The sequence below is a fragment of the Theobroma cacao genome, chromosome 5 (genome assembly GCF_000208745.1).
Source record: "Theobroma cacao cultivar B97-61/B2 chromosome 5, Criollo_cocoa_genome_V2, whole genome shotgun sequence".
NCBI classification, from domain to species: domain Eukaryota; kingdom Viridiplantae; phylum Streptophyta; class Magnoliopsida; order Malvales; family Malvaceae; genus Theobroma; species Theobroma cacao.
In genome coordinates, this window is record NC_030854.1 from 32,026,737 (window position 1) to 32,039,823 (window position 13,087).

Here is a 13,087-nt window from a genome sequence, read left to right on the forward strand (position 1 = left end):
GCATATTGACATGGTGTTATAAAGGTAGGTTTTGTATTCTAAAATTGATTATTTCGTTGGGCACATAAATCGTGGGGTATACTTCGGATTTATATATCTTACATTTATCTTTCAAGCATAATACATAATAATAATTGAAAATGAGAAGCCTAGAAAGTGGAGATATATGCACAAAAACAATGGGATGTAAAAGGATTTGCTAATAAAATTTTCAAGCATAATTGGAATATTGTCATCAATAACAAACCTTGCTATGTGAGGTTGTGCAAGCTCACAATGAAGCCTTGTCTCCTCAAACTGACATTCTGGCTTGAATTTTAAATTTTAAAAGAAAGTAAAATGTTTTAGATTTATGGAGTAGTTGCTTCTCCTTCAAATTGACACCTTCTTAGTAAAGTAGATATTGAGTTCTAAGATTATTACATGGGCTTATTTTAGAATTGAACACTTTTCATTTTTTTTAAGCATGCTAATAACAAAATTTAAAATAAACGTAGAAAACATTGAAAGAAGTAGAGATATATATGGAAAAACAAGGAGATGTGGAAAAAGATTTGCTAAGAAAATTTAAAGTGTTAGATTCCTACTGCTAAGAAAATAATTTCTAAAAATCTATAAATAGGGGAGAATAGTTTTGCTAAAAATTACAATAAACCTCTAAGATTTCTCTTTAAAAATTTTTTAACAAGAAAGTCTCTTTACAACAATATCTTTTCTTTTTTATATAGTTTCTCTTCTATTGCTTTGCTACATTAAGAAAGGAAAGAAATTTTTTTTTGTTTACTAATGCAGGGAAGGTTTTTTTTTATGTATATGTTTAAGGATTTGTGTGTATGTATATATATTCTTATCTATTTTTTGTTTGGCATAAAGATAAAGGTAAACAAACAAACATGGAACATGACTATAATTTAAAGGATGTAATAGTACGTAGGTAAGAATGATAATGCATGAATACTTATCTAGTTGTCTGTTATTCATGCTTATAAGAAATTTTCTCTTTCATCTCTTGGCCAAGACTTGTTTTACGTCAAAAGTCCACTATGGTGGTGCACCTGGTAAGATTGCTTTTGGAAAGAAAAGAAAAAATACTACTACAGCTTCTCTTTTTAAGAAAATGCAAGTAAGGAGAAATGGTGTAATTCCTCTTGTGCTTGAAAATTGAGATGATTGTGTCATCAGGAAAAAGGGAGAATTGCTTCTAGGAAGTAATGTGTGTAAAACTAGTGGATAGGAATTCATGTGCATCTGTTGATTATTACTAACACCGTACTTATAGTGAAGCCGCTCCAGAGATAAGGTGTTCCATTCTAAGAGCGTCAATATTGAAGTTTAGATTTGAATATGGTGAATTCTCACTTTTTGTCACTAAATTTGGATCTAACTCACAATGAATACAAGGTTGGGATGAATGGACAGAGAAAATCCTGTAGTATTCCACCTAGTGACTGCTCTCAACAATGGTAAAGTCCTTAATGCTGTAAGAGTCCCTTATAAACTCCGCCATATTCATATGGAGACTAGAATTGAAGTATGACATGCTATACTTGCAAGATGGAGAACTTTTTTGCATACTATGGTTACTACTTAGAGAAAGTTTACTTTTGCTCTTGAAAATGTGCACATTCTTTTGGAATTTCTTTGTGCAAGGAGAGATGATTTTTGTTCCATCATACGTTTTAGGGAAAAGAAGAGTATCAAGGAGTTCTTTATAGACTTATTTAAGAGCCAAATTAAAGCTTTCAAAATGGTGCGCTTCTCTAACTAGGTAAGGCTCTTCTATAAGAAGTTCAATATTAAAGGCGAGAGTAGTGCTTCTAAATATCCAGATCAATCTTATGAGTTAATGGCTTTGTTTATCACGTGGTTGGCTCAGTATGTCCTTCCAAGTGTTCAGATGATGGAATCTCCTCTTTAGTTATTCCTTATGCAATCAAAAGGAAAACTCATACCTTTAGCAATCTTGATTGCATAAGGAATAACTAAAGAGGAGATTTCATTGTCTGGACAACTTGAGAGGATATATTGAGCCAACCACATGATCAACAAAGCCACTAACTCATGAGCGTGATCTGGATACTTAGGAGGACTACTCTTACTTTTAATATTAAATTTTTTATAAAAAAACCCTATCCAGTTAGAGAAGCGCGTCACTTTGGAAGCTTGAGCTTGGCTTACATCTTCAAGAGTAAAAGTAAACTTTCCTCAAGCAGCAAGTATAGTTTACAAAAAAAAATCTCCATCTTGTAAATACAGCATGTCATACTTCAATTTTGGTCTCCCTACGAATACAAGAGTTTAGAGGTGACTTTTATAGCATCAAGGACTCCAGCATTGTCAAGAGTAATCACATAGGCCGAATTCTTCAAGACTTTCTCTATCCATTCATCTTAACCTTGGACACATTGTGAGTTAGATTGGAATTTAGTGACAGATAGTGGGAATTCACCACGTTCACTTCAATACCGATGCTCTTGGGATGGAATACCTTAAATTTAGAGTAGCTTCACTACAAATACAATGCCAATAATAGCTAGTAGACACACAAGGATGCAGACTTTTGTGGCAAGCAATGAGGAATAAGTAAGGTGGAGAAAGCAACAGAGTACGACAGATGGAAAAGGTTGAGTATAAAGAATATTTGGGAGAACTTTGAGAAAGTTTTGAGAGTAATTTTTGTTGTATTTCTAATTGCCTCTCAACCTTCCAAACTCTCATATTTATAGCAAATAAGAGTGGTAGTTGGTAGAAAGAGAGTTCTTTTATGAAAACATATTCAATCATCGAAGAACGTGCTTATTATGAAAAGAGCACGTTCACTGTGAGTGACGTTTTAGGAGAAAAGCACATTAAAAAATAATTTATTGGATGTTAAGAGAATGAGCACGTAATTGGGTAGTGAGTATAAGTTTTGAGTATTGGAATAATAACACTGAATAATGCATTACGTGTACTTCAAGGAAATGTTAAAAGAAATCTTCTTAACTACTTCCACATCTAAGTCATCAAACCAAACTCTTTATAACATTCTAAACGTAAAAATAAGTTAGTGAACCATGTTACTCATTTTGAATTACCTTCACTTCCAACATGGTTGTTCTACACTATTCTCATAATGTAATACAATATTTAAAAGAAAAAATGATTAACTAAAATTGAGCACACCATGCAATTATACACTGAATTTGAGGCTGTAGCATACATGAAAAATCTTACCAACCATCAATAAGCACATTTACAAGTTTAAACATCTAATTTTTTCCAAATTTTCATAAACTTTCACATGGAAACTCCAATTATTGATACTACCAAAAGAGTCCCTGTAAATTTCAACAGTTTGCTATCTGATAGAAACTGTGAAGCTCCTGATTTATTTTGGCTGCTTTCAGCTGGTTGCGGGGCAGGCACAGGAGAATCATCAGAGAAAGGAAGAATTGGAGCTGGTGATGGTGGTGCAGCCACTGGAGAGGGTGATGCTGCAGAACCGGTACTGTTAGAGCAAGTAGACAGGGGTGTGTTACTTCCTGGCAACTTTACTGCAGTCAACACCCCATCAATGCCATGGCACCGGATGGAAGAACTTGCAGTGCATAGATTTGGGCTAATGATTCTCACATTGTTGAGGAAGAAACTCCTCCTGCCACCACCGTTTGAAATCTTGAGCGTGTACTGAGGCTCTGAACTGGGAAGAATTGAACCTGTTGGAATGTATTGAAGATTCTCAAAAAGCAAAGGGGAAGGTATTGAATGGCGATATAAGAAGGAAGAAACTGCTGACTCTGGAATTATTGTTTTTGACAACATCCGGTCATTAGGCATCAAGAAAGTGACATTTCCATGAATTTTTGAATCGAGAGGGAACATGTTGATCAGCATGACGAAGGTGAAGTAGTTAGCCTTCTGCATTTCTTCAATGGCGACGCCTAGATCTTGATTCCTTGGAGGAATGTTCGTAGCAGATGTTGATTGGAAGGGTGCCATGAGAAGAACAAAGGTGATGATACAAGTTGCCATCAGCTTGGCGGTTTATGTGGTGCTTGGAAGAGGAAATTTTCTCTTGTTTATTTTCTTGTGTTGTTATAAAGGGAGCACGGTTAGTGGAGGAATCGAGGTTAGATTGGGCATGCTTATGTGCTGCCTCAACCACTGACCTCATACTTCCTGCATGTTGATTTAAGAATTCGTTGTCCAAATAACCCAACATTTTTAAAGATTCGAAAGACACAGGCCTCTGGAAGAGGTGTAGAGCACAAACAACCCATCTCTGTTGCACGTCTGCGAGAATTTAAAAGTTCAAACTTTTGAAGAATAACCACTACAATTTAGAGGTGGTAATTAGACTGGTCAAGTCGGGTCATTTTAAATCGAAAAATAATTGAATTATCTTGGGTTCAGATCGTTGTGCTTTCGAGTTTGACATTTGTATCAAAGGTACAAAATGAATGCATTATAAAGATGGTCATCCAGAAAAAATTGAGGTACCATTGAGTAATCCCAGTAAAAATCATACAGTAAGAACAAAAAAGCAGGGAAACCAGTTCCCAGTCTTTGGATCCCATCCAACCTCACTAAATTGCTGCAAGTTACTGTTTAGGTACATTCCAATGGGCACATGATATACAACATGCCTAGTCTTTTAACGAGCATAATCTGCTCGCATGAAAGAAAAAAAAAAGAATAAATAAAGGAATATCATTGAACTGATTCACCTTAACATAAAGAATGTCCTATCAAGGGAACTGGAATGAGCCTCCAATTTGGTTGGTACCAGATGGGGGGTTGATTGCCACCCAAAGGAGGGATATGGTGATGGCAATAAGACCTGACCACACAAAAACAATGGTAGGTGTCCTCCCTCTTCTTCCCATAAGCCCTTTAGCAAAAGGATAGAGATGAGCCAAAACCCAGAAACTGAAGAAAACTCCACCTAGTAGACGACTCCACTGTGGAATAACACTGTAAATTGTTCGGCTAAACCCGACTGCTATTGCTATTAAGTTGATCATCATGATCGTGATTGGTGGTATCATCAAAGAAGTCCATTTGACAACGTAGAGATCAGCAAACTCATCATCCACATCATCTCCCGCTGATTTTGATGTCAATGTGAAAGAAATCTCAATCCCAGCAATCACTTTCAAGAGCCCCTGAAGCACAGCAGCAAGATGAGCACTTGTCCCGCCAATCAACCAAAACTGCTCATTTCTCCACCATTCTTCTAACTCAATGCCAGACCACTTAATTTCAAGCACAGCTAGCAAACAAAGAGTCACTGTAATGGTGAGGAGGTAAGTAAGGAAAGTGACATTGAGGGTCTGAACAATGAACTGGCCAGAGAAAAGGGAAAGTGCAGGGAGGAAACAGTAGACAATCAGGAAAATGGAGGTGAAGGGATAGATTCCAACATTAAGATACGCAATCCTCTGCAGCAACTTCATTCTTGGGCTAGCAAGGAAGGCATTGTTACGGGAAAAGAAAATCTCAACAGAACCAGTAGCCCAACGCAGGACTTGGTGAAGCCTATCAGTGAGATTGATTGGAGCAGTTCCACGGAAAGCATCTCGCTTGGTCACACAATAAACTGATTTCCATCCTCTGTTGTGCATTCTATACCCAGTGACCACATCCTCAGTAACAGACCCATAAATCCACCCAACACGGTGTCCCCACTCAGTCTTGTCCTCATACCAGCATGAAATGACACTGATTGCCTCTGCAACAGTTGAGGCATCAAGAAGTTCACGAGGAATAGTGAGAGCACCAGGTGGGCGCCCATTCTTCACAGCTGGGTGATCAGCAAGGGGACGACCTTGAAACTCGGCAATTGGAATTGAATCAATGAGAAATGTCGAGTTCCCAAACCTCTTAGGAAGCAGGGAGAGATTCATTTCCTCATCATCAGAATCGCCCATTCTCAGAGCATGGTTTTCCTCAGGAGTGTGTGCCATTGAGGAATGCTTGTTGTTACGACCAAAAAAGCAGCAACTGCAGCAACCAGGATGGTGTTCTTTTGATCGAGGTGGGTCAAAGCCATAAAGGGCAACCCTTCGAAAGAGACATCCAGTTCCAACATAGACAGGGCCCATAAGACCATCGAGGGCTCGCATGTTCACATCAAAGAAAACGGTATTGTGATTGGCATATCGATCAGAAGGGTCAATACCCTCAAACCTCTGAGGGAACTGGACATAACAAATGCGGTCACCTCCTCGATCCATCATAAAGCACATGCCTTCCCTCATTGCCTGAGAGTTGTAGATATAGTGATCACAGTCAAGGTTCAGGATGAATGGGCCATTGGACATAATTGCAGATGCCCGAACCAGGGCATTCATGGCACCTGCCTTCTTATTGTGATCATAGCCTGGGCGCTTCTCACGAGAAACATAAACAAGCAATGGGAGACGAATATCAACATCAGTGAGATCAATGGGCCCATCATCAGCAGTTCCATATAATGGTTCATCACTGGGAGGTTTCAACATCACCTGTGCAAACAAAAATTAAGAAATGAAAAGGAAAATATCAGCATCACATTGTCAGCTTATCTCGACTTCACTTTTCCCCTAAATGAAGAACCTCTTAAAACTCATTATTACCAATTTAAAGCACAACAAAGGGTGAAAATATGTTCATACAATCTACTAGTTGAAAATGTGAAAATCTTTTAATAATAATAAATACCTGTATTATACCAGCATGGTCACCCCGGGAGTGCTCAGATGCTGCATTCAACCAAGTTCCTGGCCAATGAGTGCCATCAGCCATCCATGTTGCTTTTGGAATCTTCACACTCTCTACAGGTTCATCTTCCCTATTCTGTCTCTGAAGCTTCATTGCCTTGATTTCCTCCCTTGCGTGATAGGCATCGGACCTACGGCGGATGGAGTCTGGCAAACTATTTATACGGACCTTGAATTCATCATACTCACGTTTAACTCGTCGACGGTCCTTGACAAAATCTGGTTTGACTTTATTCTTGTAAGGATCCCTCTTCAGATTGAAGTAAGATTCTGGATTCCTGGGTTCAATACCATGTTTACGGCAAAATGGAACCCAAATATTAGCAAAACTTGCTGCTTCTGCCATGGCCTCGAATGTTAAAAGTGCTCCTCCATCATCAGAAACATAACAAGCAAGTTTTTCAACTGGGTAATCTGCAGCTAGAATCGACAAGATAGTGTTTGCAGTGACAAGAGGTGGTTCTTTCTCTGGATCTGCAGTAGAGACAAAGACATCTATGCCTGGCAGGTCAGATTTTCCAGTAGGGTTGCTAGGGCTTGGTGTTTCGAATTTGTCCTTCAACACATTAAGATCTGTAGCACGATTGATTGGGCAGAGCTTGGGCAGTTGGTCAAGAAGCCATGAAAAAGCAAACCAAATTTCACAAACCACAGACATTCCCCATAGCCAAATTGCATCATTGTTTGGATGGTTGATCCTCCAAGCCAAAAACAATGCAAGAACAACAACTCTCAAAAAAATTAGAAGCCTGAAAGCATACATGACACAGAAATCAAAGTTAGTGAATGATAAAAATCATAATGTTACCAACAACGAAGACATGAATGCATGCAATGCATATGAAAAACTCTTCAGTAGAAATGGAAATGTTCCATGACTTGTTAAAGAAAACTAAGATGAACTATTGCAACAAGTAAAAGGTTCCAATGAACTGGTTGGTATAGTGTCTAGGAAGTCTGTCAGTGACCTGGACTCTATTCTGTTTCTCTAAGCACTACTGCATGATTATACATATGTTGTGCACGAATACGTATTATTAATTCATCTTTTAATTTACAGTTTTGAAGCAGATAAAAGAGATTTTTTTAATTTACAAGCAATTTAATAATAAGAAAATTAGGAAATAAACATAAAGTTAAAAGAATATCATATATTATATAAATTCACTTTTGACAGAATTCTTTTCCATTTACCAGCTATAACTACATAATTTTAACCTCATAAATCAGCAGAGCCACTCATATGCAGGTTTATTTTTAAAAAAATAAAAAACAAAGAAAGGTTAAAGGTAAATGAAACAAAGAGGAGAAACAGGATTAACATAATTTTCACCTTCCTAGGTTTATCAATATGTTGTGCAATCATGTTAAGCTACTGTGCATATGCATGTCATTTAGCAGGGTACTTTCCATTCCTGTCCTAGCTTGGACAGAAATGTGGCAGTACAAAACCTTAAACCTTCAAATGTGTAATTGCCATAGTAAAATCTAAAAACATATAGAAGAAATATAACATTATGAACAATCCAGCAATGAGAACTATACCGATATGGGCTGAGAACAGCTGCCGGTATTTTTAATTTCCTAGTAAGTGGCCTCCATGGTTTGCTTATCAACTCTTGCGGCTCAACAACTTCATCATTGTTTCCATTTCCTAGATTACCATCCTTTGGCCATATAGCATTGCCATAACCATAAGTCCCTCTAGTCTCAAACAGCCAACGATTGTGATCAAAATCTCCCGTTTGACTCCTCATCAGCACTGACTTAGTTGACTTCATTAAGGACAACCTCCTCTCCATTTTGGACATCGTCCCAGGTGGAGGAAGTGGAAGTGGCCTGGCATTATTATCCACAGCTGTTTCATCCAGATCTGTGTTCTTATATGGCTCCTTACATCCAGGGCACATTCCACCCCCTGTTTTAACTGCATCAATATAACAATCCCGACAAATTTTGAAATCACACTCACAAGGGAGAATATCTGCACCACGTTCATCACTCATCACCTTTGCATCACACCCAGGGATTGCACATGAAGATCCTTTTGCACCAGCCATCTGGGGATGGTTCGCTTCAGACTCAATCACCTTGTCCATGAGATGAGCTCTTGTAACACTATTGAATCCACCAGTAAAAAGTGAATTCGATACATATTGCTCTTCAACCTTTTGAGAAATAGAAGGGTCCATGGGTTGGTTGTCAGGGGTGGGTGGTATATGCACTGTATAGTTCATGAAATCACTACTACCAAGTTCACTATCAAGATCATCCCTTGAATAGCTCACATAACGACCCGAGGAAGTTCTCCGGCCAAATGTCACAGTTGGAGGTATTGGAGGCTTATGTGACTCTGCTGCATCAGAGGAAATTGATAAAGATGATCGGCTCCCTTTGAAAGACTTTGATGCCATTTTTGAGCACTACCAGAGAATTATCCTTAGATCCCTTGGTCCTGAATTTCCATAACACAAGAAAATATCATCAGGAGAAGCACTACTAAAGATTTCGCAACAGACAATCAAGCATTGTAAAAGAAATTATATACCGAAAACTACAATCTGATCCTCTATTTGATTGTCAATATCAACAGGAAAGCAAACTTAAAAACCACCAATGATTTGGAGATTTGAACAGTAGATAGTAAAGATATATAAATTATATGACTAACTTCAAATTAGTTCAACATCAGCAAATAAAAAACGAAGAACTCGCTATACAGTAGCAGATCGTTACTTAACTGTCGAACAAGATTTTTAGCTGCCAAGAAAAAGTAACTACAATAAGGACTTGACTTAGTTGGGTAGACTGTTTTCGCTCAGCACGATAATGCAAGAACTTTCCCTCGGTCTCCTACAGTTTCTTAGCAACCAAACAAAAAATCTTCGCTTTCTTCTACACCACTAAAAACATCTCACACAGCACCAAATCTAATAGACACTCAAAGAAAAAAAGGAAGCAAACAAAGATAAATCAATATACCTCAAAACCAAATCTAAACTTCAACCCCACAAAAAATCCAAGCAAAATACACTAAGTAGACAAAAGGGTACCTCTGAATATTCAAATCAAAAAATACGCTTTGTCCAAAACCTCATATTTTCCCTCTGTTTCTCCCACATTGCCCCATCAACCAAACAAAAGACCCCAGAGACCCAATATACCTTTAAGGAAGAAATGATCAAAACATATCTAAAACAAATCAAAATACAGATCTTAGACTTAGCATTAGAAAAACCACCACAATAAAAAGCTCACCTTTTTGTTCCTGTCTACTTTAAAAACCTGATGAAGTCTTTAAAAGGATTTTTTTTATTAGATCCCTTTGTCCAATATTGACAAAGCCTTGTTTGCGGACCTCTTAGAAATCTGAACAATTCAAATTCCTTTTGCCGGTCTCCAACTGTTGTCTATTAAAACTTGTAAGAAAAGAGAGAGAGACAGAGAGACAGAGAGACTAGGTCGTGAGAAGCAAAAACTACAAGCACTAAGACATCACGATTGTTGGACTTTATAGTTATTTAATGTTATATAAAAAGAAAAACACGCCATGTTTCTGCATATAGCTTTGCTGAGTTGGGTTTTGGAAAGAGAAGTTTCTGTGTAATGGGGTTCTCTGAGAAGTGGTGAAGTGAAGAAGAAGAGAACGTGTGAAAAGTTTAATAAAACTATGAGTTGGTCTTTTGTTGGATGGCCGGCTACTGAAAATATAAAAGACTGCCCCTGACCGGCTCTCTATTTTTATGAGATTGGGATTTGGTTTTCCTTTTTCTTACTCGGGGGCAGGTTTTAGGTGTTGATTTTGGACAAGATGGAGAAAAATTTGGGTTGCTTTCTTATCACCCAAAGCAGAAGAAAAAGACTCGTTAGTCATTAAAGAGGATGATTGGCTTTTGGATTAGATTAAGAGGGAAGGGTTTTATGGGAATTTTGAAGCAAGAATGAGAAAGACAAGATTCAAGGGTATCAAAAGAGATGAAAAGTTTTTGTATAACGTGAAGGAATATACAATCCCAAAAGTTCATGTGGCCAAGCTGACATTTCCATCATACTTTGTTTGATTTATTTTGTCATGAGGTCGATTTTGTTTTCTTTTAAGAGAAAAAGGGGAAAACAGAATGTTAAAAGGAGGAGAAGATGAGCATGAATATGGGGTCATAATACATGATTGGGATCATGGTGAAATCAAATGGTACATGAAAAATCTTTTTGGTTTATAATTCTTTGCTTAGTGAAATGACTTTATCCATTGCAGTAACACCAACCTTGGGTGGAACTTGATGATGTAAAAGATTCATGTGACTTCCCATGATGAATTATAATGCAGTGTTGAAGTGCATTAATTTACTTAGAAGATATTCAAATTTGACTTCCCTAACCCTAAATATTTGATTTTGACTCAAATTATTACTAAGTTCAAATAAAATTTGAATAACCCTTAATTTGAGATTAACATGAAAAACCCTACTACAAAAAAAAAAGGAAGTTCTTATGTTGATTTTTATTATTTTAGAAAATTTGCAAACAATATTGTTAATAATTCAATGTTATTTTAGAAAATTTTATAAAATTTGCATCCAATATTGTTAATAATTCAATGTCTTTGCTTTATCTTTTGGTTGGCCAATTGGTACTGGCATTAAGGTGTTATTATACTTGGATTAAAATTGGATAATTCCAATGAATTAGACTTGCTATGAAAAATAATTATTAACAAAATGAAGAAGAAGAAGCAGCTGAGTAAACCCTTGAATCGTGGCCTCTTGGTGTAAACGTGTTGACGTGTCAAATGCTAGTTGTTATTTAGCTGTACTCCTTTGCAAGATTTAGCAATCCTCTACGAATGTAAACAATGATACTAACTGCAATCGTTTTCCACTGGCCTCTAAAAAACTGCCAGTTGTTCCCTTTCTGTTTTTATGATTGGTTCTTTATTGGGAAATGTATTTGTAGTTCCTTTGGTACTTTTGGGTTCCTGAAATGCCCTTATGTAATTATTTGGGGTTTAATGATGGATTTCCAAAACAGCCAATGGGTTATGACTGATTTACAGAAGTGCCATTGAAATATCTGAATGCGTAAAGAGCGGAATGATTAGCGAGTGCCCGTCTGTCTCGTCTGCTCTATTCGCTATGGACATTCCTCCCAAGAATGTCAGTTTCACATTCCTTATGGCGCGTATCAACTAATCTCTTTGACTGTCTTAATATTTTTATTTAGTTTTCATGTTCATGGATTATGTAGGATCACGTTCAACCCGATCTAATTAGCCCACCATTTTATACATTTAAAAAAAAAAAGTCAGTGTTTATTATGTATTAATTTTTAATTAAATATTTAAATGTTTTTAATTTATTTTAAATAAATTTAAAATACATAAAATTTTATTACTTATTTATATAATGATATTTTAAAGACATAATCCTTAAAAAAAACTCTAAACTATTTATTAAAATAAAATTTTATTTTTTATTATTTTTAATTAAATTTTTATATTTTTATTTTAAATTAAATAAATTTTTATGGTTGACGGTTGATTAATTATTATTAATTAAATCATAATGTGTTGTTTTCAAAAACGTAATATTAACATAACATATTAACATGTCATAATAAATGATAACGTGGCATGTTTATGTGTCATAATAGTATTATCACATGGCATATTCACTATTCACATCAACATTATACAAACATAAAAATAATAAGTGGATTTTTATTAATGATAATTTATAAATAATTTTATTTAATCTAAATAAAAATATAAAAAAATTATAATTAAGAAATAAGGGATTTGAACTCTGCTCTTAAGACAAAGAGATTATACACCAACTAATAAGCTAAATGCTCGAGTGTAAATAAAAATATAAAAACTTAATTAAATATAATATAAATAAAACTTTTTTAAATATTTTTTAAACAATTCAAAATACTTTTTAAAGTATTATACTTATTTTAAAATTCAATTTAATCAAGTCAACTCAAATCAATCCAGAAGGGTTGGTTTAGACAAATGGTCCGACCCTTATAACACCAATATGGCTCAATTTATGAGTTTCTAATTGTTTTGTTTATATAAAAAATCTTTGGAAACATTAACTTAACCTGTTGGTTGTATAGGGCCTCACTGAAATTTATCATGATGTACGAAAGTGAAAACTATATGTATCAAGGGTATTGGGCAAAATACAAATTAAGTATCATAGGTAAGAATAGATTTAGAATATTTATTTAATGAGATATAGTACTTCTAAAATTTATTACTAGTTATTTTCTATAATTTTATAATAAAATAGAAAAATAAGTTAAATTAAATTTCATCGATTTTGATTCAAAATACTCAT

The 13,087-nt window shown here is 35.7% G+C and overlaps 2 protein-coding genes across 2 annotated transcripts; both read right to left on the bottom strand.

Moving 5' to 3' along the window:
* Positions 3,186-4,168, bottom strand: LOC18599511 (FAS1 domain-containing protein SELMODRAFT_448915). The gene has a single exon (XM_007029515.2). It carries the CDS (start codon positions 4,012-4,014, stop codon positions 3,280-3,282), a length of 735 nt encoding a protein of 244 aa, XP_007029577.2. The 5' UTR covers positions 4,015-4,168; the 3' UTR covers positions 3,186-3,279.
* On the bottom strand, positions 4,463-10,549 carry LOC18599512 (cellulose synthase-like protein D3). Its single transcript, XM_018121725.1, has 4 exons — positions 10,002-10,549; positions 8,289-9,198; positions 6,685-7,492; positions 4,463-6,488 (listed from the first exon to the last, which is right to left on the bottom strand). The coding sequence occupies exons 2-4, from the start codon at positions 9,155-9,157 to the stop codon at positions 4,731-4,733; spliced, it is 3,435 nt and encodes a 1,144-aa protein (XP_017977214.1). The 5' UTR covers positions 9,158-9,198; positions 10,002-10,549; the 3' UTR covers positions 4,463-4,730.